This window comes from Pleurodeles waltl, chromosome 10 (assembly GCF_031143425.1).
Source record: "Pleurodeles waltl isolate 20211129_DDA chromosome 10, aPleWal1.hap1.20221129, whole genome shotgun sequence".
NCBI lineage: Eukaryota > Metazoa > Chordata > Amphibia > Caudata > Salamandridae > Pleurodeles > Pleurodeles waltl.
In genome coordinates this window covers 837,176,903-837,201,476 of record NC_090449.1, presented here as the reverse complement: position 1 = coordinate 837,201,476, position 24,574 = coordinate 837,176,903, and the positions used below count along the sequence as shown (strand labels likewise).

The following is a 24,574-nucleotide window of genomic DNA, read 5'->3' as shown; positions in this document are numbered from 1 at the left end:
TGCGCCGTTTTTTAGCGCCTGGACAAGGCAGGCGTTAAGGGACCTGTGGGCTCGGAAGGAGCCCAGAGGTGCCCTCCCATGCCCCCAGGGACACCCCGTGTCACCCTTGCCCACTCCAGGAGGACACCCAAGGCTGGAGGGACCCATCCCAGGGACATTAAGGTAAGTTCCGGTAAGTATTTTTTTAAAAAAAATTTGTGGCATAGGGGGGCCTGATTTGTGCCCCCTACATGCCACTATGCCCAATGACCATGCCCACGGGACAGAAGTCTCCTGGGCATGGCCATTGGGCAAGGGGGCATGACTCCTGTCTTTGCTAAGACAGGAGTAATTTCTATGGGGGTTGGGAGTCGAAAAAAATGGCGCAAATCGGGTTGAGGCGAAAAATTTGCCTCAGCCTGACTTGCCCCATTTTTTGGCGCCCCAGCTCCATATCCCCCTACGCCGGCGCTGCCTGGTGTACGTCGTTTTTTTTCACGCACACCAGGCAGCGCCGGCGGCTAACGCCGGCTAAAGTCATTGATTAAATACGACGCCCGCATGGCGCTTCAGAATGGCGTCAGCCGGCGCTAATTTTTTTGACGCAAAACTGCGTTAGCGCAGTTTTGCGTCAAAAAGTATAAATATGGCCCTAAATGTGGAGTGTAAGTAATTTACACTGTTTATATTCACTAGGTACTTACCTCTCCAGTAGTCCTGAGGAGGCCTATAGGAGATGGGGCCGAAACGCGTCGCCTTGTCTTTTTGAGAGGTTGCCAATAAAATTGACTAGACCTAAGAGGAGTGTGGATAACATCTCTGCCAAAGGAGTGATTGAAAATAAAAATATTAGAGATGTAATAAATTAGGCAACCATCTCTGGAATGTGGATTAATGTGACAATTAGTACAGAACCATATTATTTTGAACAAGGGAGAGTTGTGAAGCACCTTATACACAGTGATTTACGTTTATATATGTTGATTAGGGTATTGATACATGTTTTTGGAAGTATGTGTATGTGTATAGATTTGTATAAAAAACATTTTGGCCAGACCTTTTTGTTGATAAATAAATTAATATAATTAATTTGAGAAATTAAATATAATACCAATGATTGATTTATGGTTTCATTGTTTGAAATGTATTGTATGATTTTGTCCTACTATTTGACCATGAACATATATATAATTCTCCACCCAGTATGCGGCACACTGTCTTGAAATAAACCAAGAAGTGTCCACCATTTCCATTGACTAACTCACTGTTGCTCTACTGAGGGAGTTTCATGATCTAGCTCAATTGTCCTGCGGTTTACTGATGGAGGGTCAGATACTACTGGAGAGAATGCCCATGGCCGGTGCCAAAATGCAGTCCAGGCAGACTAGTGACTGTGAATCAACAGTGAGAACATCTCCATCTCATGTTTCTACTGTCTTCCTGCACACTGATGGTTCACTAGAAAGACCAACAACACAAAACTTACCACTAATGTGAAAGGTGTAATAGCCAAAATGTATACAATGTCAAATGAATTGTGATATAAACAGAATTTAAAGATGCAAATGCTTTCATATTAATTTATGTCAGCAGAGTTTAACTTCATCTTTTAAGGCTCACCTTAGATTTTGGGCCCTGCTCCAAGCGCAAAGTCTTAATTTACCGCAATATCTCATGACGGGACAGATAGATGTATACTGTGCACGGTTGACAGGATGGATAACTTAGTGGGCTAATAGTTTCTCTTATTGGACATGTTGTACAGCCCATGTTCCTGTGACTCATGTATAAATGCTGCTTATGAAATTTGACATTGTCTGTGTTTATTTAATTTATCAGCTCCTACATGGCTATAGCCACCTGAAAGAAAATTATCATGCTCTACTCCTGGGTAACCGGTTGGAGCTAGAAAAGAAATGTGCTTTAGAATTACCCCTAACAAATGAAGGGAACTATCCAAATATAATTATAAGTTATTCATAGATGCCAACTTTTGGAAACTTTAGATTTTTGCTCGGTGGCTTCTTTATTATACTCCAAAAGATATGAATAAATGTTTCCCGTCCTCCACAAATTGTTGTTTTAGACATTGTAAGGAGGGTGAGGGGAATTGGCAACATGTTATAACCACATGTCATTTTGCCAAGGCTTTCTGGAACCAACTGTTTTATTTTAGAGGCAAGCACCTGAAAAGACTGTACCCACTAGCAGTTGTACAATTCTGTTTGGTTTAGTTAATAGTGATGTTCTACTCCCTGGGAAGCAGCGGAATTTTGTTTTCATTGCAATGTCGGTTAGCGGCACAGTGGAAGATGAATGAGGTGCCACAGTGTGTTCAATGGCAGTTAAAAGTGACTAAGGTAATGCTCCTTAAATTAACTTATTCAAAAAGAATCAATCATGTGGCTAAGCATGAAATAATATGGCAAAATCCTTGTGGAGCTGTGATTGTGCCAGAAACTTTTGCTGTTTTAGAATACCATGTCTTACAACTTAATTAACTCAGTCTTGTGATTTTTTTCCTCATTTTTTCTGGTCTGTTATAACATTTTTGTAATTCCATAAAATAATTTGATCAGAGAATACTGCCTTACCTCATTATTTATTCACGAGGAACTTGATTAATTATTGTTGTGTATATGTCAGTTTTTTAATTTTAATACTATCTAACAAAAATCATATTTCATAATCACAGACACAAGGACACGCATGCAAACCTGCACAATTGGCCAGTGTTCCTATGTCAGAAAGTTCTAATGTTTTGACTTAAGTATAGCTGTATGCCTTGTTTTTCTGTCTCCATTGGTAATGGTACAACCAAAACCGCACTTCTCAGAATGCCAAGTGCAGTTTGAAGAAATAAGGAGCAAAAACTGTTGAAGGAGCCCGCATAACATAGTAGAATTGGCATCTATTCATTTGCACAGGCATATTTCGATAGGCTGATTACAAATATACACTTGTTCTTGATGGGCCTTTGTTTACGAATGCATTTTGGCAACAGAGAAGAGGAAACCACTTATTTAGCTCTGTTGGGCAAACTAACATTTTGGGAAGCCTGCGCTTGATTAAGTTTCACAGCAGACACTGTGTTCTCTGTAATAAATCAGTGTAATTGGGTCCTGAGGGATTCATGTCACTGTGCTTTGACTGCAGGGAACAGATACTGAAAACGCACACACGCTGATAGGGTCTTTGCTGATTTTGGTGAAGACAGCTTATCTTTTTCTAAGAGTTCCACCAATGAAAGCACCGGATGCTGTAATCTTCTTCTAAAGAAGGTAAACTCTGTTCTTGAAGGATGACTCTTGCATTCCTTTATTCTTTCAGCCAATCACAAAGTCGACATTTCCGCATATATCACAGTGCTTCTTTCTTGCTTGTCTAGTTTCAATAGATACATTGTGCAGACCAGGTACATAAGATTAAATGTCGGTTATTAATGAACGTGGGTTCTCGCCTACCAGTAAGTGCACACTCCCTCTCTAGCCAAATTTATCAGAGAAAAGTATACTGTGGCAAAGTAGAACTCCCACAGTAAGAGTGCCCCAGTAGGGGTTACTATATTTATAACACCTAGTGATATCCAACACATTTGGGTTCGGGAGTTTTTGAGCGAGATAAACAGCACTTATTTCAAGTTGTGACAAAAAAGTAGGGCATAACATGAGGATTTTAATACATTATCCACAAAAAAATTGCACATCCTGGTAGTTAGAGGGCCGTTTTTCCCTGGTAAATTTCGACATATCAGGTGTGCAGAAATTTGTCACGTGGTGGACCTTATTACACCATGTAATTTGTGTGTAGTAAACTCTACAACACTTGCATTTCCAATCCGTGTTCAAATACTCGTTTGCACAAAAATCATTACCAACCAGAGCACTTGTAATAAAGGCCAAAGCTGTACTTTTTAAACAGTTTACCATTGACATAACGAGGCATTTTTGGATAAAAAAGCACAAAGTTTCTGCCTTACACAGATTCACGGTAGGTCAAAGTACACATTCATGATTAGTAAAGCACAATACTAGCAAATATTGACACAACTAATCAAGAATTTACATTTAAGGATGCAGTGATACTCACCAACATACAGTTGGCTGTAAAGTTCCAGGCGTGTGTGGCCCTGAGTTGGTGCCTTCCGGACTTCAGGGGGAAGTTGGTCTACTTGCAGAGTGGCCTCCTTAATATTTCTCTCCGCTTTTACAAAATGCCACTGGTCATCATTAAGAGGAGTTGGTGACCTGACAATGACCTCAACAGGTCCATTCCCAACATCAAACGAGAAAGACACCTCCTTAGGAGCTGAAAGCATTAGATAATAAACATTTGAACATTATGCTATATTATTTGTGCAGACCCTTCCTGTGCATACAACACTGGGCATTAATAAGAAAGATGAGCAATGAAAAGGTTTACTCACAAAATAACTACTGTTACAAATTCATATTGAATTGGTTTTTGCACTCTCAGAATTACACTACTGTCTTGAGATGGATACCTTGAACAACATTAATGTTTTAGAAAATGCTCCTTTTTTTCATCACCACCTACTTTTTTGCTGTATTTTATTGCTGATTTCTAGATTTTGCACAGTGGGAAACTGCTGCCAGTATATGTGCTCAGACCCCTAAAACATGTAGAATTCCCTGAATATTTAACTACCCTATAATACCATTCTATATGCTGTAGGAACAGCACCATGGGATAATAGAGAGCTAAATGTCTTCTTCGGACTACAGAACTTATTGTGACATTCACTAGTGTGACAAGGACGATATATGACTTCAGGCTTACCACTGACTGCTTCAGTGTAAAATGTGCAGTGTTATCTGTTAAAAATAGCCCTTTGGAAGGTAAAAAGCTCCCTTTTAAATATTAGTTAGTCGCCCCTATGGAGGCTTTGTATTCCACAAGATAGGGTGCATGGTATTTAAAAGCGAAGTATGCAGAAAATTACTGTTTCCTTCTCCCCACAGTGGCATAGCCCTAGAAGTCATTTTTACTGTGACAGGCCTAGCTGTCCTATGTAGAAAATCAGAGCACAGACTACAATTCTAATACGGCATCTTGGGAATGCAATCTGTTAGAACAATAATTAAACTATTTTTTTATTAATATTAAAACTCAAATCCAGTGGTGAAGCTGGATTTTTTATAAATAATAAGGCAAAGTAATTTTTACAAAGTTACTTTTTCCCTGCCTGACATTCTAGGAGATTAATTTGCATTTGCTTTCCAGTTTCTCTCAGCCTGTACTTCGCTTGCATAAGGTGTGAATGAGGTGTGAAATTCCTCTCGGGAGCTACACAATAGTTCAAGGTGATTGACAGGTGGACCTGAAAGGGCAGGGAGGACTTCTTAGAGCACAGCAGAAGGATGGAAGCTGTTTGCCTCCTGTTGACACCACAGTGTCAGATCCTCCATGGCAGGTCTATCTGAGGCACATGTAAAACCCCTAAACCTTCAAAGGGAGCAAACAGGATGCCAAGACAATTCTTGTGCGTCCCCTGTCTGGGGCTGGTGGACCAAGCTTTTGTCTTACCGAACCTCTGTCCCCTAGTTTGTTGTGCGTACAGGGCCTGCTTCAAAGTGGATTTTAGAGTTGGTTGTGGTTGTACACCAGTGATTTCCAAAGTCCACTCCCCTACACACCCAGAGCCTTCAGAGCACAAGTTTAGTGTGGTTGAAAAATTTGACCATCATAGACTTCCCATAAAATATTGCAGTTTAGTACTGTTTACAGCAAAGCAAACAGGAACTATTGAAAATGTTGTAAGGCCAGGGCCCTGGGACATTTACTCCATTGGTCAGAGAGGGACTAGGAGTGTCTTAGGGGGTCCCCATCCACAGGCTGGTGAACACAACAAAGCTGAACCCTCACTCTGCATTCTTCAGAACATTTCTTGCCATGTGGAAGAACAGAAGAAGGGTTGTATCTGCTGTTTGAGAACTGTTAGGAGTCCTGAGGGGTTGGGCCTGCTCCTACTTGTACCCCAGACAATAAAGTGAATTCCAAGGGTCAGTTAGTTGATCTCCCATGTGGCTACAGGGAACAGCAAGCTGTAAGAGGCCCTTTTTTCTAAAGTCCTCAGCTGACCGAAAGCAACTGGATTGCACTGAACCAGGCTGTTGGCCCTGCCTGACAGTCTCTAAGAGCGTCCCCTGTGTTCCCAGGGGCCTTAGACATGTTTTCCCATGATTGTTTGGGCACCAGAAGAAAGTTTGGAAACTTTTGAAAAGTTTTCATCCAGATAAGTGGGATTTAGAATTTTCTTCCAATTGTTTGACTTTCAGACTTTCACTGGGACCAATTCACTTGGTGTGTCCAAATGGGGCTCCATCGCAGTATGCATTAAATTGCACCTTGGTCCTGATTTACTGTGACCATTGACTATCATTGTTGCCTTCATTTTTCTTGGCACTTTTCCCAGTAAAATCTTTAAACATGTATGTCTGGATCTCCTTAATTGATTTTTGTTTTTAGTGTAATTTTGCTCATTAAATTTTTCACTCTATAAACTGGAGTGTTATTTTTTTATCGAGTTGTGTTTTTTACTTTTTAACTGTTTTGGTACTTCTAAATGCTTCATACATTTCAGTAAGTAAATACTGTCTGCTCTGCACCATATCTATGTAGTGCTGGGCTCTGGTTTAAACTATTGAAAACTTGGCCTGTACATAATAAGATCATGACTTTATTACTTGTAGTGGACACCAATACAGCCAAACGATAAACCACTTTCTCACACCGTAAAGCTATAAAAAATGATATATTAATATATTACTGTATTTATGTTAAACTTAAACAAAATGAGGAACAGAGTGTTTTAGATATAACACTAAAAGGAGAAATGACAACATATGAAGCCAAGGGCATGTCAAACAGGCAATAATTGAATCTAGAAGCAGTTTGATTAGAGTTCCATTGAAAAAGATGAGTGGGAGAAGAAGAATGAACCAGTAGGATCCGATTTATCAACACTTTGCACCAGTACAAAGTTGCCAAGAGTGACACTAACCAGTGCAAACTTTAGATTTGGTATTTACCTTCCAATGTCACTTTTGATTTGGTATTTACCTTCCCATAGTTTTTGATTCAAACTCTATCTTGTAACAATAGTAAACACCTTTGCACCAAAAATTTATTCCTTGTTGAGGCAAGCGGAGAGTAAGAAAAAAGTTTTTATCTCCAAACCTGTCCAATTTCACATGTGTACAGTGCAGTACTGCACACAGACAAAGCGGGAAAAGTTTTAAAGTAGTCTAAGCATAGTCTTTTGTACTGCCTTACCTTTTAATAAAAGAATCCAACAAAAGTGTGCACCAGTGCTTGGGAAGAGAGCAGCAGCATGGTATCTTTGTAGAAAAGACGCTCCCCAGGACTCTCTCTTTCATGCAATGTAGCATTTCAACTTTGGCTGGAATGTGTTCTCTAAGATAATAGTAAACTTGTCCAGAATTGGCTTCACTCGATAGCCTTCAAAGTTTTATTTTCTTTAGCTCAGGATGTGTTAAGCGTGAGCTTTTTACGTATTGAATGTGATCCACCAGAAGTGTGGTATGGAGACAGACTTGTTTAAAGGGACCAGAAACTCAACTGTGAGGTAAGAAGTTGTGAAGGGAATTTCAACTGCTATTATTATGCATTTATAGATTAACTCAATTGCTCCTCCACCCATCTATTAGGAAAAAAGGGAAAAAGAGGATATCTATCCACAACGAGAGTCATGGAAAAGTTTTAACTGGTGTCTTTTAGAGACACACTGTGAGGTAGAGCTTGGATATCAATAATATACTAATGAACGTAAGTGTCATGTCTGGCTGAAATGTGTCACAGTGACTCTATTTGCAGGCTGAAGAGCATAGGAGTCATAAATGATCCTTTTGAGACCCAACATAGTAATAGGTAAGGAAAGTATATAGAGGATTAAATATTCAGTAGAAAAGCATTTGCGCTAAGCCTTATGAGTTTCAAGTGTGTCCAGCAGTATTTTGTGACCAGTAGCATCAAATGCTGCTGAAATGTCAAAGAAGTCTAGTAGACATTCACAACCATCATCAATGATGTCTCGTCTCTATGCTACATTTTGCATCTGAATGGTATGATCCCAATCTATAAAGATTCTGCATATAATAATGCAAATCAATTGACCTTTTCAATTATTTTTGCGCATTGTCGCAGGCTAGTCATTCAATGAAAATTATGACTAACCCTTATTCTAATTAGGGACATTTTTGTAGCGTATTTTCAGACTTTGTTATCCTGGATGAAGTCATGGTCTATATCACTATCTACTCTGTATTTTCCCCTAATTACATAATTCTTATTTTAATTTTAGGTTTGTTTAAGGTATGTTGTTTTTATTATTACAAGTATATGAATAACTAGCATTGTTAATACCATTGCAGCATTATCTTCATGACAATATTCACTCTACACAAATATTTTTGTGAATCAGCTAATCAATTGTCGATCACATATTTATAGATAGATTTGCAACTCACTGTCCTCTACCTCTAACCATATCTTTGATATAAAAATGTCATGCAGTGTTATACATTGCTTTTTTTGAAGAAATAAATGTTTGATAAAAATTACACCTAGAGTACCATTTCATGTGTCATTCTTTTTTGTTTCTTGCCACATAATGTACTTGGCATACACATGATTCTGTGTTTTGGGGAATGGAACTATTGATACTAGTAATGTGGCACATTTTGAAGCATTAAAATATTTAATTAATTCCCCTTCAGAATGCCTTGAAAATTTTGATTTCAAGTTGTCATAAATCTCTGTGCAGAACCCTTCCTTTGCCTCAGTTGGGTACAGGTGCTTTCAGTCGTGTATGGTGAGGTGTCTGTCATATTTCACCAAGAATGTTTACATACACACAGACAAATAAAAACGTACACTCTCTTCCTCTCTGTTTTGAAAGTCTTCAAAAACTGTGATTATTTTACAAAATATTGTGTTTTCCCTCACTTAGTACCTGTGCCAATCCTCATTCGTCTTCCTTTCCACTGCCCCTTTAGCACCTCTCATTTGCCTGTTTTTCATTTAATGTATAATGTATTTTAACATTCCATGCCAGCATGATTGTTAGAAAATCTGAAATTCACACCCCTCCCATCTTACTGACAAAGCTATGCCCCTGGGTGAAATGTATAACTGGTTTAAGCATTTTTGTCAGGTCTGTTTGTGAATACTGGCACCTGGTTGTGTTAACTCTGCTGACCAAGTACGCATAAGGGGAACCTATGTAATGAGATTCATATGAGGTGACCAGGCAAAAAAGCAGTGTTCTCCATGACAGATCTTAGACACTTCTGCGAGGAGGCAGCTAAGCAGGTGGGAAGCACAGGCATAGATAAAGTACCAGAATACCAAAATATGAACTACAAAAATATGGTATATGCAGATATAGGTATTTATAGGATAACTATTTCGTACTATACTTACATCTACCTATACTTTATCTACCTTGACATTATGTATTTATTTTGCACAGATGTGGAGTTAAGGATAAAATATAGAATTATAGATGGGTAACAGTAAAATATGGGGATGTTTTTGACTGAGGGTTTCTAAGTGACAACAAATAGACAACAAGACCGAAGCTTGAGTTGCCTATTATGTAACTCAGAACTCCGAGGTGAAAAACATCACCGTAATTCACTTTTCACCCATCTATACTTTTACGATATGTATGGCCCCCAAATTCATCCATCCCTGATTTTAACAGTTATACTTAGGCAGAGGAGTAATGGAGAAGCATACATAACATGGCCTCTGTTATGTACCCCTGTCACAAAGAAAATAAAAACGTATCTGCCATCCTTGACCAACCCACACCACCTTCCCTCCATTCCTTCCACCCTCCTTCAGTTGTGCTTTCTGCTTTCAAAGCCGGTTAGCAGAGCTGTGCGGACAGACTCTCATGTTATAGCAATGGCTTATAAGGTTCAGAAGCCGAAAATAGGCGATAGAGGAGCTCTGTGAAAGCCATACATAACAAATATATATTTAACTATTAACCTATCTTGAAGATATTTTTGTTGTCAATATTCTTGGTAAAATACTTTTGTAGCACAATCATTTGTGGTCAATATTCTGACATAAAAATGTAGGCAGTGACCCTTCATGAACTCACAACTGTAGGCTTGTGAACCCATGTGAACTTACTTTTAATCTATTTATTATTATTTTGTTAAAGCAATTACAGAAAGTACCCTTGCAGGGTGTCATTGCAATGATAGAGGGTGCAAAGTTGTAATCGCTAATAATTGTTGACTGAGTTCCAGGCCCAAGGAGCATGGCTGGTCCCATTGACAATGACATTAGAAAAACTGAATTATTAACATTCCCTCCAAATTCCCTTCCCCTGCTCCACCCATTCAGGAAACAATCCAATTAAGAAGCAATCAACGGTGTCTCGTGGACAGAGGAAGTATCATAACCCACCAAGCAACAGCCACATGCTCCTATGCACAATAAAGATGCAAGATGCCTTGTACCAGAAACAAGGAAGCAACCAATGGCTACTCAGTGTAGAAGCAGTACATGTGAGTCCCTTTTGTTGAACAGAGCCACAACCGCAGAAGAAAAGAGGAGGTCCCAGAGGAGTCTTGGAGGCAGGGAGGAAAATTCCCACAAGGTTCACCAATTCCAGAAAAGAGGATTGTCGATCATGATGGATGTTCATTGTTCTTCCCAAAACCAGGAGAGAATGGAGCAGTGCATTCTAGTAGTCTGGTACTGAATACTTATGAAGCCACTGTGCCTCCTTCCTCGCCATACACTGCCTTCAACTGCAGTCCAATATTCCAGATCCACTCGCCATGCATCCACTGCAGAAGTAGCAAGGGGACTTTACCTGCATAGTGATCATTCTTTTGGTCAGTATGAGAGATACATTTGTGAATTTTGTAGTAGCCTTTGAAGTTAGGGGGTGCGGATAGTTATCCAGTGGGCAAGTCTCAACTGATTTCAGTCGTGGTTTAGCCCTAATTGTGGCAATGCATTATGTGACATACCTCCAATAGCCCTCCAGAGCCTAGCAAGCCCAGAGCATGTGGTAAGAATTTGCGTGATTAGTCTGGCTCCTGCCAACAGTCAGTGAGAGTGCCAGCAAACGCCCTATGCAGTCTCTGGGGCATGAGATGCTCTCTGTGTAGAATTTTATATTGTTTAAATTGGAAATTGGTATTTCTCGAGACCTTTCTAGGATACTCCAGAGTGAATTTTCCCCCCACAATCGCTCAACTGGCGCAGTGAAATTCTAGTGTGGTCTTGAATTGCCCTGTACAACCATCTGAATAACCTATGTCTACCCCATTGTGTGTATAGTGTGTAGCACTGCATGCAAACTGGGTTCCTTCATGTCAGCATTCCATTGCCTCTTCAGTGCATTGGTGATTTTACCATATGTTAGGAATTGACCCTCACCCAGCCCAAGCTCCGCAATTAGGGTAGGAAAGGCTGTGATAGCTCTGTTGGAGTATAGATCCCCATTGTATGAATTCCCACCTCCCCCTACAGGGTTGAGTTTGTGTCAGTCAACGGGCCAATGGAAGTAGCAGAACCCTCAGTGGAAGTGTTGGGGAGTATGGGGTAATCACTTGTGTATATTCTGGGTATTTACACAGCACCAGGACTGCCGTCTATACAAGTATTGGCAATGTTTAGGAAGTTTGGTACTCTGGCACTTTAGGCCATGGAGGACATCACTACGGAGTAACTCTTGTGGGAGTGCCATCCCAGGTAAATGGTGCCTCACAGTCCATTACAACATCCAGTGCAGCTGGGCTGCAAAGTAATATCTGTGAAAGTCGGGAGAGCCAAGTCCTCCCTTATCCCTCGGCAGACAAAGCTTGGCCAGGCTTAGCCTTGGCGACCACTAACACAAATGAGATCTACAAGCAGGAAGCCCATGTGTCAGAAGTACTGTGATGGTATCAAAAGTGGAAGGTTAGCGAAGTGAAAAAGCAGACGGAGAGCATCATCATTTTAGCAATTGCAGTGCAACCTAAGACCACAAGAGGCTATGATGTCCAGAAGGAAATTTGAGCCATCAGAGCTCAAAAGACTGCACTGAATCCCCTCCAGCATGTCCACTTGTGAATGATAAATATTAATCCCTAAATGGGAGAAGGTGTGGGGGGCGGGGCCCACAGCAGTGGTCTCCCTTCCAATACCACTTGTCTCTCTGGGGTAGAATTCCAGACCAGGAAGACCTGAGATTTAGAGGGATTAATTTACAACCCAGATGCTACTTAGAATAGGTGTAAAGTGTGTGTGTAAAGTAGTGAGATCCACTGTGATGTCTCGAACATACAGGAGCATGTAGTCAGATTTTAAGGATATTGCATGAGTGCTCCTCACCATGGAATTGCCCAGGTCTGGCCCTGGAGTCAAAGATGTACAGCTAATGGCTCCATAGCTAGGGCAAACAATAAAGAGGAATGCAGGCATCCCTGCCTAGTTTCCCTAGTCACCCTATATCGTTCCAATATGTGCCTACCCTTTTTCACCCTGGTCATAGGGTACGTGCATAACAAGTGGATCCAAGCTATCATCTGGTTCCCCAGGCCAAAGACCTTGAGGACACGAAGGAGATCCGGCCAACTCAAGATATCAAATGCCTGTTTAAGATCAAAATCTATGCAGGCTTCATTGGGCCAGGGTGCAGGGGCATCATCTAAAACTCAATTTGGTTGTCTGATATTAAGACAGTGAGGAGTCTGCCAACCAGTATTTCACTCAATATTTAAAGATCAGTATTAGGTATGCAAGTGGCGTTTATGAGGACAAACTGTATGAGTTCAAAGACATTGGGTCACGTTCAGGCTTAGGGATGGAGGTGACCACAGCTTCAGCAGTAACTGGAGGAGGCTGGAGGCTTCTTGTGTCACATTAAAGAGTTTGAGTATTTTGGGTACAAGAAGGGATTCACATGCCATGTAAAACTTGATTGGCCGGTTCCAGGCCAAGTCACCTATGGCTTCCAGTATCTCTTGCTCTGAAATCAGGGCAGACAAATCCTCTGCTGCACCCTGAAGTAGAGGGGTGATGGGAAGGCGCATCAAGAAGCAACCTATAATCATGGTTGAGTCTCCTGATGATGACGCATGCAGTCGCTCATACTATTCTCTATATGCAGTGTTAATTTAATTCTTCATTTGCACTATTTGTACCCCCCTCAAGTTCTTATCACAGCGATGGCGTGTTGCGGAGAAGGAGGTCGAATAAGCCAAGCTCATTGGTGCTCCGATTTGTTCTCCACCACATGGGCTTTCTCAACACAGGTCTTTCAGCGTAAGCATCATAGCCTTTCAAGTACGGCCTACAGGATTTTTATGGGCCTCTAGTAAGCAGCCAGTCTGCGTGGGGTCATCAGCAGTTGCACGTTCTTGGAAGAGGAGGGAGGCTTCACTCTTTCTAAGTTCTTTATGTATCACACAACAGACTCCAACTGTGGCTTTAGCACAATGTCCACGGACTACTACCTTAAATGCCTCCCATTCTGGAAGTGGGAAGGAGGCAGTATTCTCCTTGTTTTGGTAATAGTCGCAGATTATGTGTTGAAGTTTCCCTCTGAACGCTGGCTCTTCCAGATTGGTAGGATGAAATTTCCTGCTTGCGCTTAGAGTGGGTATTTGAACCCTCTTAAGCTCCCCTCCAGCTGATTATTGTTAGAAAGTGTCTTACGCATATCTGTTGCTGCAGGGACAAGGTGCAGACTATGTAGTATAATCTGGCATGTTGATTGTAGGTGAAGGGAAGAAGGTATAGCCCCTCATTCCCTGTTTTTTGGCTGGCCAAAGGTTTGTCAGCTCCTAAGCTTGCGACCGCACTGACAGGACGTTAGCATTGCCCACTATAGGGGCAAAGGCACCAGGGCAAGGTGGGTGTGTGTGATCCAGGTCAGTGTCTAGAACAGCAGTGAAACCCCCGTGCTAGTATCCAAGGGATTGATGCCCAGGCCACAAGTATTGTTGGACAGTGTCTATAAAAACCTGTGATGGTGGATGCTGGGTTAATAAATACTACCCAAGCCTGTTTTAGGGTCTACTCATGTGACCTCAACCGCACTGATCACCCCAAATTGGAGCCAGACCACAGCCACTGTGGTGAAAGCCAAACACACTGTGCCAAACATCCTCCCTCTCCATTTGTGTTGCAATTCCTTAGTCTCAGGTTCAGTGAAATGCCTTTCTTGATAAATGCTGTATGCATGCTCTGTCACTTAAGCTGTGCTAGTATTTTATATTGCTTCTGTGGGGAGCCCAGACCCTAAATATTCAAGGTACTGAATTGGTAGTTGCCCCTATGTTGCTGTACTATATGTTACTGCATTTAATAAAATAGGATGATGGCTACGTGAGAGTGTATTTATCATCTCTTAGCACGTCCACTAGGCATCCTCTGTAGATCCTGTTGGGGTATAAAGTGTTCCATAATGCCATTACCCACAAACATCCTAAGAAAAAAGAATATCCCCCAAATCCCAGTTAGGCCTAAACAGATGCTCAGAACAATAACTTGATAGCCCCTGTGTGAAACTACAAACTGGGAACCATAAACATGAGCAGTCGAACTATATCAGGGCAGTTGCCCAGGGAAGAGTGGCTAGCCAGCTCCTTATCTAAACATAAAGACGGTCCCCTTATGCAACCCTGCAATCATTACGTATGATAATACAAACATGCATGTATAGAAGGGAAGTATCACTCATAAATCTACACATGACTATCCCTCCCACTCAAGACCCATGCAGCGTGAGTTCCAGCTAGCAGGGGAGCAGGATAAGGGAGGCAACACCAACATACTTTACACAGGAGGGTGCATTAGATATTTATTGTGTCACCTCCGGAAGTCCCCCCTAGAGCCACCACCAGAGCTAATGTTTCACAGCCCTTCCTCTGAGTGATCTGTTAACTGAGATGGTACTGGGTCTTGAAGCACCATTGTCGCCACCAGTGCTGCCGACTTACCATCTCATATTTGATCAGGGGAGGGAATTACCTTGGCAGCCCTGCTATGGGCCCCCTAGGAGCTGCACTGCTATCAGGGGATAGCCCCACCAGGCAGAGTGGAAACCATTGAGGTTTTGCCCACTGCGATCCACTACGGCACTACTCAGCCCAGTCCCAGGCCTACTCCAGGATTATGAAGAAAAAAATATAAATATCCAAGGTCTCTCAGGCATTTCTTGACCCACATAAAGGTGGGCCTCTGGTGTTGCACCACTAGGGTATAGTATGGAAAAATCATAATTTTCGAATGTCCTTGTGTTATAGGGGGACCGGTTCGTGTTTTCTGAAGGGTGAGATCTTGATAATTTAGAATTTTTGCAGTTATAGTCCTCAGGATGGCACCGGCAGGGGACACCTAGAAGGTACCCGATGGGCTCTCTTCACTGTCAAGATTGACGATAAACTCTGTGGACTGACCTCCCTCTGCAACCATCGTTCACTGTCGAGCGTGGCATAGGAGCCCTGTGTGTCTTTTGGTTTGCCAGCTGTCTGAAGATTTTTGCGACCATCACCAACCTCCGTAACCTCGACCCGTTCCTTAAGAAAGGCTACGTCTTGCACTGTTTTGACCAAATCAGCAGATTGTGGCAGAATTTCTATCATTGTCTCCACTGCAACCTGGACTCTCTCATGTAATTTTCATTTATTCTCATGCAGAATGTTTACGTCCAGGGCCAGGATATCGATATTAGCTTGCAGCACTGTTCTGGTGTCTCCTAGTGCTGCTTATCTTGAGATGAGTAAGAGGTGGTTGGTGAAAAACAATGGAAAGGAGCGCCTGGGTGGAGTCATCAATTACAAATGAAGGAGGCAAATCATCTCCTTGGTAATGGGTCTGTTTTGCTGGCCATTTCATCCACTAATGGGATTTCAACAAAAGAGGAGGCCATAGGCTTCACACCAAGAACCATACAGATAGGCCAGATCAGCATACCTGTCACTCGTGAGAGGAATTCATGTGTCTCTCCCGAGCCAGTACAAGCACCTGCTGCCCAAGTTTGGGTGTCAGTGGATTTCGAGTAGGTAGGGGCCCACAGCCTTCATCTCCAGGGCTCTCTTAGGACAGTCACCCAGGGGAGGAGAGCGGGAAAGAACGAAGGTGTATGTCTTCTGCTTCCTCAAGGTGTGTCTCCAAACCAGCACCTCTCTCTATGAAGATCAAGCTCCAGGCAAGGCCTTTCTTTCTTCTACAGCCAGTCTAGGCACTGAGCATTCAGCCTTTCATGGCAGTGGCCCCCCGGGCACCCAGGGGAGGGATCAAGGCTTCTCCCTTGAGCTGGCATGAGCAGCCAACGTCCAGGCCCAGGTAACAACAAGCATTTGTAATGCAATTGGGCTTGCATTTGCAAAGAGTTAGAGCTATTGCCATAGTAAATGACCCATGTGTTTTGGTTTGGAGTGGGATTATGCGGATTGAATTGGAATTTCTACAGGGAGTGCAGAATTATTAGGCAAGTTGTATTTTTGAGGATTAATTTTATTATTGAACAACAACCATGTTCTCAATGAACCCAAAAAACTAATTAATATCAAAACTGAATATTTTTGGAAGTAGTTTTTAGTTTGTTTTTAGTTTTAGCTATGTTAGGGGGATATCTGTGTGTGCAGGTGACTATCACTGTGCATAATTATTAGGCAACTTAACAAAAAAAAATATATACCCATTTCAATTATTTATCATTACCAGTGAAACCAATATAACATCTCAACATTCACAAATATACATTTCTGACATTCAAAAACAAAACAAAAACAAATCAGTGACCAATATAGCCACCTTTCTTTGCAAGGACACTCAAAAGCCTGCCATCCATGGATTCTGTCAGTGTTTTGATCTGTTCACCATCAACATTGCGTGCAGCAGCAACCACAGCCTCCCAGACACTGTTCAGAGAGGTGTACTGTTTTCCCTCCTTGTAAATCTCACATTTGATGATGGACCACAGGTTCTCAATGGGGTTCAGATCAGGTAAACAAGGAGGCCATGTCATTAGATTTCCTTCTTTTATACCCTTTCTTGCCAGCCACGCTGTGGAGTACTTGGACGCGTGTGATGGAGCATTGTCCTGCATGAAAATCATGTTTTTCTTGAAGGATGCAGACTTCTTCCTGTACCACTGCTTGAAGAAGGTGTCTTCCAGGAACTGGCAGTAGGACTGGGAGTTGAGCTTGACTCCATCCTCAACCCGAAAAGGCCCCACAAGCTCATCTTTGATGATACCAGCCCAAACCAGTACTCCACCTCCACCTTGCTGGCGTCTGAGTCGGACTGGAGCTCTCTGCCCTTTACCAATCCAGCCACGGGCCCATCCATCTGGCCCATCAAGACTCACTCTCATTTCATCAGTCCATAAAACCTTAGAAAAATCAGTCTTGAGATATTTCTTGGCCCAGTCTTGACGTTTCAGCTTGTGTGTCTTGTTCAGTGGTGGTCGTCTTTCAGCCTTTCTTACCTTGGCCATGTCTCTGAGTATTGCACACCTTGTGCTTTTGGGCACTCCAGTGATGTTGCAGCTCTGAAATATGGCCAAACTGGTGGCAAGTGGCATCGTGGCAGCTGCACGCTTGACTTTTCTCAGTTCATGGGCAGTTATTTTGCGCCTTGGTTTATCCACACGCTTCTTGCGACCCTGTTGACTATTTTGAATGAAACGCTTGATTGTTCGATGATCACGCTTCAGAAGCTTTGCAATTTTAAGAGTGCTGCATCCCTCTGCAAGATATCTCACTATTTTTGACTTTTCTGAGCCTGTCAAGTCCTTCTTTTGACCCATTTTGCCAAAGGAAAGGAAGTTGCCTAATAATTATGCACACCTGATATAGGGTGTTGATGTCATTAGACCACACCCCTTCTCATTACAGAGATGCACATCACCTAATATGCTTAATTGGTAGTAGGCTTTCGAGCCTATACAGCTTGGAGTAAGACAACATGCATAAAGAGGATGATGTGGTCAAAATACTCATTTGCCTAATAATTCTGCACTCCCTGTAGTTGTGGAATTTTGTGGGGTGGAATTGTGTGGTGAGTAGTGCATTTGTGCAGTGGAATTATTTGGTATGGTGAATAGATGGGTTGAGAGCTGCACAGTATAGATAGAAAGGAAGATAGAGAAAGATGGATAGTTTGTGCACAAAGTGATGAATGAACTCCAGACAGAGGAGCACAAAGAGTGTGTGAGAAAGAGAATAAGAAGGGGAGAGCAGGCCACAGATGCATAAAGAGGGTGTGCAAGTATATGCAGAAGACACCCCAAGAAGAGGAAGAGAGCATGGGTTTGAGGGAGGGAAATCTTGCAAAAGACACAGAAAACAAACTGTGCTTGAAGACCTGAAATGAACCAATATGAGAGAGGCAGGAAGAGTGCAGGAGAAAGTGAGAGAGAGGTGTAAGAGAGAGTATGAGAGAGAGAGAGGGAAGAGTGGGAGGGGCACCCATGGGGAGAGGCAAGAGGTGGACCAGTGCACAGTTCGAGGAGGTTCAGGAAGGTAGCATGTGTGAGCAGGAGGTATAGAGAGGAGACAGGGAGTGTGAGGAAATATGCAATGAGAGGGGGTATTGGGGGTGTGAGGGAGAGATGAGAGGGACAGTGGGTGCGTGGGGGAAAGATGACAGGGTTGGTGGAAGTGCGATGTAGAGGTGGGTTGCATTGGAATTGTTTATTGTGGACTTGTGTTGTCAAACTATGTGGCACGGTATGCTGCGGAATAATGTGGAAGGTAATTAAATGGTATTAACTGTAGTGGAATTATGTAGAGGGAGATTGTGTGTTATGGACTTAATTATGTGGAATGGTATTGTGTGTTGTGGAGTGGCATGTTGTGGAGTTGAATTATGTGGTGTGCTGTTAAATTTTGTGGCATGATATTGAAATCTGTGGTGTGTATTGGAGGTATGTGGTGTGTTGTGGAATTGTGTTGTGTAGTTGAAATATGTAGTTTGGTGTGGAATGATGTGGTGTGGATTGGAAATGTGTGGAGTTGGATTGTGTGGCATTGAGTGCAATGATGCTTACTGGAGCTAGTTGCCAGGGTGTGTAGTGCATTAATGTGGTTTGCTGGTATGTGGCATAGAGTATATTTATGTGGGGTGTTTTTATGCTGTATTGAGTAGAGTGTAAATTGGTGGGGTGTAATTATGTGGCGCTGAATGGTATTATGTGGAGTGTATGCTGTGCGGTGCATAATTGTGTGGCATTGAATTTTGTGGTTTTGTGTGGGTTGGTTTGGAGTGGTATTATGTGGCATGGTATGGAGTAGTATTATAAGGTGTGGAATTATGTGGCATGTTGTGAAGTTGAATTTATTTTGCGGAGTGTAATTATGTTTTGGGGAATTTAGTGGGGATATGTGGAGTGTAGATGTAGGTTGAAGTATAATTATATGCAGTGGAATTATCTGAAATTTAATTGTGTTGTGTGGAGTGTAATCATATTGGGCCAGATGTAGCAAACTTTTGCGAGTTGCAAATGGCCCGAATCGCAATTTGCGACCCCGCAAAATCGGAAACGGGATGCAAAAATCCAATTTCCGACTCGCAAAAGGCGACGCGAGCCATTACCGACTCGCAAAAATAGCGACCCCATTTTACGACCCGCAAATAGGAAGTCGCAATTTGCGAGTCGCAAACCAAATGCAATAGCCACTCGCAAATTGCGACTAGTCGCAAAAAGCCCATTTTGCACTTCCAACTTACCACTAACTCAGAGCAGGTGGTAACCAGAACCAAAGTATAAAAGGAGACCCAGAAGGCACCTGGGTTACTCAAGATGGCGGAGATATATGTGATAGCAAGGAGGAGGAGAGCCCACGCCACACAGCAGATGAGGAGGAGGAGCCAGAGACAGGAGAAGATATACAGAACCAGACAGACACTTTTCCAACACACTGAGGAGGAGATTTATGATAAATACAGACTTAGCAGTTCAGCAATACTAGATTTAATAGAGTTACTCAATCCGCAGCTTCAAGGCCAGACTGTGCGCAGCTGCCCCATCCCTACACATATGCAAGTGCTATGCTCACTACACCTCTTGGCCTCGGGTAGCTATCAGGGGGTCATTGCCGTGGCAGGTGGGGTATCCCAAAGTGCACTCTCACGGTTCTTCAGAGCATTCCTAGATGCCTTACTCACACACATTTCCAGATACATATACCTACCCAGGAATGAGGCAGAAATCAACAGCACAAAGTTGGAATTCTACAGGATTGCCAACTTCCCCCATGTCATAGGGTGTGTAGACGGGACACATATACAAATATGCCCTCCTGCAAATCTGGAATATCTGTTCTGCAACAGGAAGTGTACCCATTCACTGAACATCCAGGTTGTATGTGACGCACATTATGTCATCACTGACATGGTTGCCAAATTTCCAGGGAGCACACATGACTCCTACATTTTCAGGCACAGTGGGATACACCAACGCCTAGAACGTGGGGAGTTTGGAGACGGATACCTCCTAGGTATAGCTGAATACACCTTGCAGACATACACACAGGTCAATGTGGAACCCATCTATGCCCAGCTAACATTGTACATTTTGTGCCAAACAGGTGACAGTGCATATGCGCTACGACCATGGATCCTTACCCCGTACTTAACACCCAGCAATGAGACAGAGAGGCGATACAACAGTGCACATAGGAGGACCCGAAATATCATATTGAGGACCTTTGGACTGCTGAAGGCCAGATTCAGATGCCTCCACAGAAGTGGAGGTGCCCCCAGTATACCCCAATAACAGCTTTCAAGATAGTTGGCGCATGCGCTATCCTGCACAACATTGCCACCAGACGTGGGCTACCTCTCACCCCAGAAGACCCAGATTCGGAGGATGACGAGCAAGAGCTACCACATCGCCATCATGGGGATAGAAGCATTGCAAATCAAGGCAGACTGAGACGCGACCACATTGCAAACCAATACTTTGGAAGGTACGTGCTAACTGTCACCTCACTCACTAATGTCACACACAAAGAGTCCAGGTGTGAAGTGGAACAAACAAGGAATTTAATTATGTGCACCAAAAAAACGATATACATAAACTACAGTTCAGGGGCTGTAATAGTCCACCTGGCATGAGGACACATTGACCTCATGTGCCTCTACTCCAGGACAGTGCGGAGCTCACACTCGACGCCGGCCTCGCCCAGCATGGCTGGTCCCTGGTGTGTCAGCAGTGCCCTGCCTTGCGCTACCACTGCGCATCACCCTGGTGTCACTGGCAGAGACACTGATCACAGTGGAGCCCTCCTCGCTGTCCTGCGGCATGTCTGCCGCGCCCCTAGCCACCTGTCATGCCTCCATGAGATCTACGGCGTGGCTGAGACGGCCCAGTCCACGTGTCACATCACTGGCAAAGTGGCCCATTTCTACCTGGAGGCTAACCGTGCGCCGTGACAGGCCAGTGGTGTTCACTGCCAGCCTGACGATGGAGGCAGACATGCGGTCCAGTAGGTGCATTAGCTGCCTGTCACAGCGCCTTGCACCCTTTCTCTCAGTGACGAGTTCTGCCACCAGTTGTCTCATTGAGAGTGCAAGGTCGCCTACATGGGTATTAAGTTGTTGCAGCTCTGTGTGTACAAGTTGCAGCCCACTGTTCTGATTCTGTTCCATGCGCCGCATGGCCCTGATATTTTCCTTATCTCCCGTGTCTGCAGGCGCTGACCACGTAGGAGTGCAGCCTCGGTGGCCGACATGGAGGCATCCCCTGACTCAGCCTGCGGCACTGCAATGCAGTGGAGGCTCCATGTCCTCTACACCGGCACTGTGGCTGGGACCGGGGGCTGGCTCATCACCCAGTATGGCAACTGGTGCATCAAGTGGGGACTGTGTTTGTGTGGTGCAGGTCCCTGTGGTGGCTGGTCCTGAATCCTCTGCAGGCTGGTGGCTGACCTGTGGCCCCTGGACGCTTTGGCTGGAGCTGGTGTCGTGTGGGAGACCTGTGGGACATAGGGAACACACTGTCAGTGTCTACCATCTGTTAATCTGTTATCTGCTTCCTAATAAACTGTTGCCTATCAACTGCCTACTTGACTACGTTGCCCATAATGCACCATGCAGGTGGTTGCTACTCTGAAATTGAGCTATTTTGGTTGTGCATGCTGCTGTGTACAAGGTGGGTGGGGGTATGGCATATATGGGTGTGCTTGCATGTCTCATGGTACTCACCGGTTGATGGTCCTGGCTCTGAAGTGTCCAGCTCTCCCATCCCGCACACTGCCTCTGGCTCAAAGGTCTCCTCCACTCTTTCCTCCAGGGGTGTGGGTGGTGGTATAGTGGATGGTCCCCCTCCAGTGCCCCTCATCTCCCGGAGCCGCTCTTCCACCCTCTCCTTGGACCGGGAGCGCAGGTCATACCACCTTTTCTTCAACTCTTCTATACTCCGGTGGCTGACACCCATGGAGTTCACCTTGTCCTGTATTTCGGTCCAGATTCTTTTCTTCTCCACCTCTGGCACACTGAGGGCTGCCTTCCCAAAAAGTTGTTCATGGTGCTGGCAGCATTCCTCAGTCAGCACCTCCAGCTCTTTTTCTGCAAATTTCAATTTCCGCTTTCTAGGTGTCTCTGCCACGGTAGCTGCTGTTCCTCCTGTTTGCAGTGTAGCAGTTGAAAATGGGTGTGGTCCTCCCTCCTCCCAGGTGTCTTTGTAAACTTCCTGGCTGTGATGTCATCATCAGGAGCCAGGAAGTGTTTTGCAGAGTGTTCTGCTGCACCTGCATTCAATTTGCAGCACAGTCGCAATTTGCGACAACCACTCGCAATTTGCGTGTTCGTTTTTAGCGCGGTCGCAAAAAGCGACCTCGCAAACACCGGACTCACAATCTGCGGTGCGACTTCATTTGCGAGTCGCAAATTGAAGTCGCTTTTTCTACTTGGATACCATTTAGCGAGTCGGAAATTGCGAGTCGCAACGTGGTATTATGTGAGGTGGAATTTTGCGGCAAGAAGCAGAGTTGAATTATGTGGAGTTTATTTTATGGGTTCGTAATTATGTGGTATGGAGTGGAATGATGTGGAGCGGAAGTGTGTGAAGTTGAATTGTGTGACATATTGTTATGAGATGTTAAAATGTGCTGTGTGTAGTGGATTTATGTGTCATGGATTTGTTTGTTGTGGCATTGTGTGACACCTTCTGCCAGTTCTGATGCTTTACCCAACTGAGCTTTGCATATTGGACCTTACAGGTCTATTCTTGTAACAGGGAAAGTGAAACTATAGGCTTTGACAATCAAAATGTTACTGAACATCTATATCACTTATTTACATTATCAATACTTGTAATCATTTTTTTAACAGGACACCTGTCCTGCAAACCTCAGAACCAGAATGTAAGATAACTTCTGGGAACTTGAAGACCAGCACTCATTTAATACTAACAATAACCATGAATTTTAGTTAAAATATTTGTATGATTATTGTGATGATGTTTTATAAACAATATTAAACACTTTGCTGCCAGGGCTTTTCCCCTCCTGTGCCAAGCCTTTTTTGGCTATTTGGGGCAGTTCGCGCTTAGGTCCTCATAACTTTTTCTCCACATAAGCTACCCATGCCAAATTTGCGTCCTTTTTTTCCAACGTCCTAGGGATTCTAAAGGTACCCAGACTTTGTAGGTTCCCCTGAAGAAGACCAAGATACAGCGATAACTTTATTTTTTTCAAAAAATGGGGAAAAGGGCTGCAGAAGAAGGCTCATGGTTTTTCCCCTGAAAATGGCATCAGCAAAGGGTTTGTGGTGGTAAAATCACCATCTTCCCAGCTTTCAGTTACAGGCAGACTTGAATTAGATAACCCAGTTTTTCAACACAATTTTGACATTTTACTTGGACATACCCCATTTTTACTATTTTTTGTGCTTTCAGCCTCCTTCCAGTTAGTGACAGAAATGGGTGAGAAACCAATGCTGGATCCCAGACAACAAAACATGTCTGAGAAGTAGACATAATTCTGAATTCAGCAAGGGGTCATTTGTGTAGATCCTACAAGTGTTTCCCACAGAAAATAACAGCTGAAATAAAAGAATATTGAAATTGAGGTGAACAAAACAGCCATTTTTCTCCACGTTTTACTGTGTAACTTTTTCCTGCGATGTTAGATTTTTTAAAGCAATATACCATTACATCAGCTGGACTCTTTTGGTTTTGGGGATATATAGGGCTTGTAGGTACATCAAGAACCCTAGGTACCCTAAGCCAATAAATGAGCTGCACCTTGCAATGGGTTTTCATTCTATTCCGGGTATACAGCAAATAATTTGCTGAAATATAAAGAGTGGAAAATAGGTATCAAGAAAACCTTTGTATTTCCAAAATGGCCACAAGATAAGGTGTTGAGCAGCAGTGGTTATTTGCACATCTCTGAATTCCAGGGAGTCCATACTAGCATGTGAATTACAGGGCATTTCTCAAATAGACGTCTTTTTTACACGCTGTCTTACATTTGGAAGGAAAAAATTTAGAGAAAGACAATGGGCAATAATACTTGTTTTGCTATTCTGTGTTCCCCCAAGTCTCCCGATAAAAATGGTACCTGACTTGCAAGGGTAGCCC

At 43.2% G+C, this 24,574-nt stretch overlaps 1 protein-coding gene across 2 annotated transcripts in view; it reads right to left on the bottom strand.

Moving 5' to 3' along the window:
- Nucleotides 1-24,574, bottom strand: part of CNTNAP2 (contactin associated protein 2) — a 2,759,350-nt gene that overhangs the window by 603,780 nt on the left and 2,130,996 nt on the right. For both annotated transcript variants that reach the window (XM_069211508.1, XM_069211509.1), the window contains exon 17: nt 4,069-4,287. In XM_069211508.1, the coding sequence (XP_069067609.1) occupies nt 4,069-4,287 (219 nt within the window). The remainder of the gene's footprint in view (nt 1-4,068; nt 4,288-24,574) is intronic.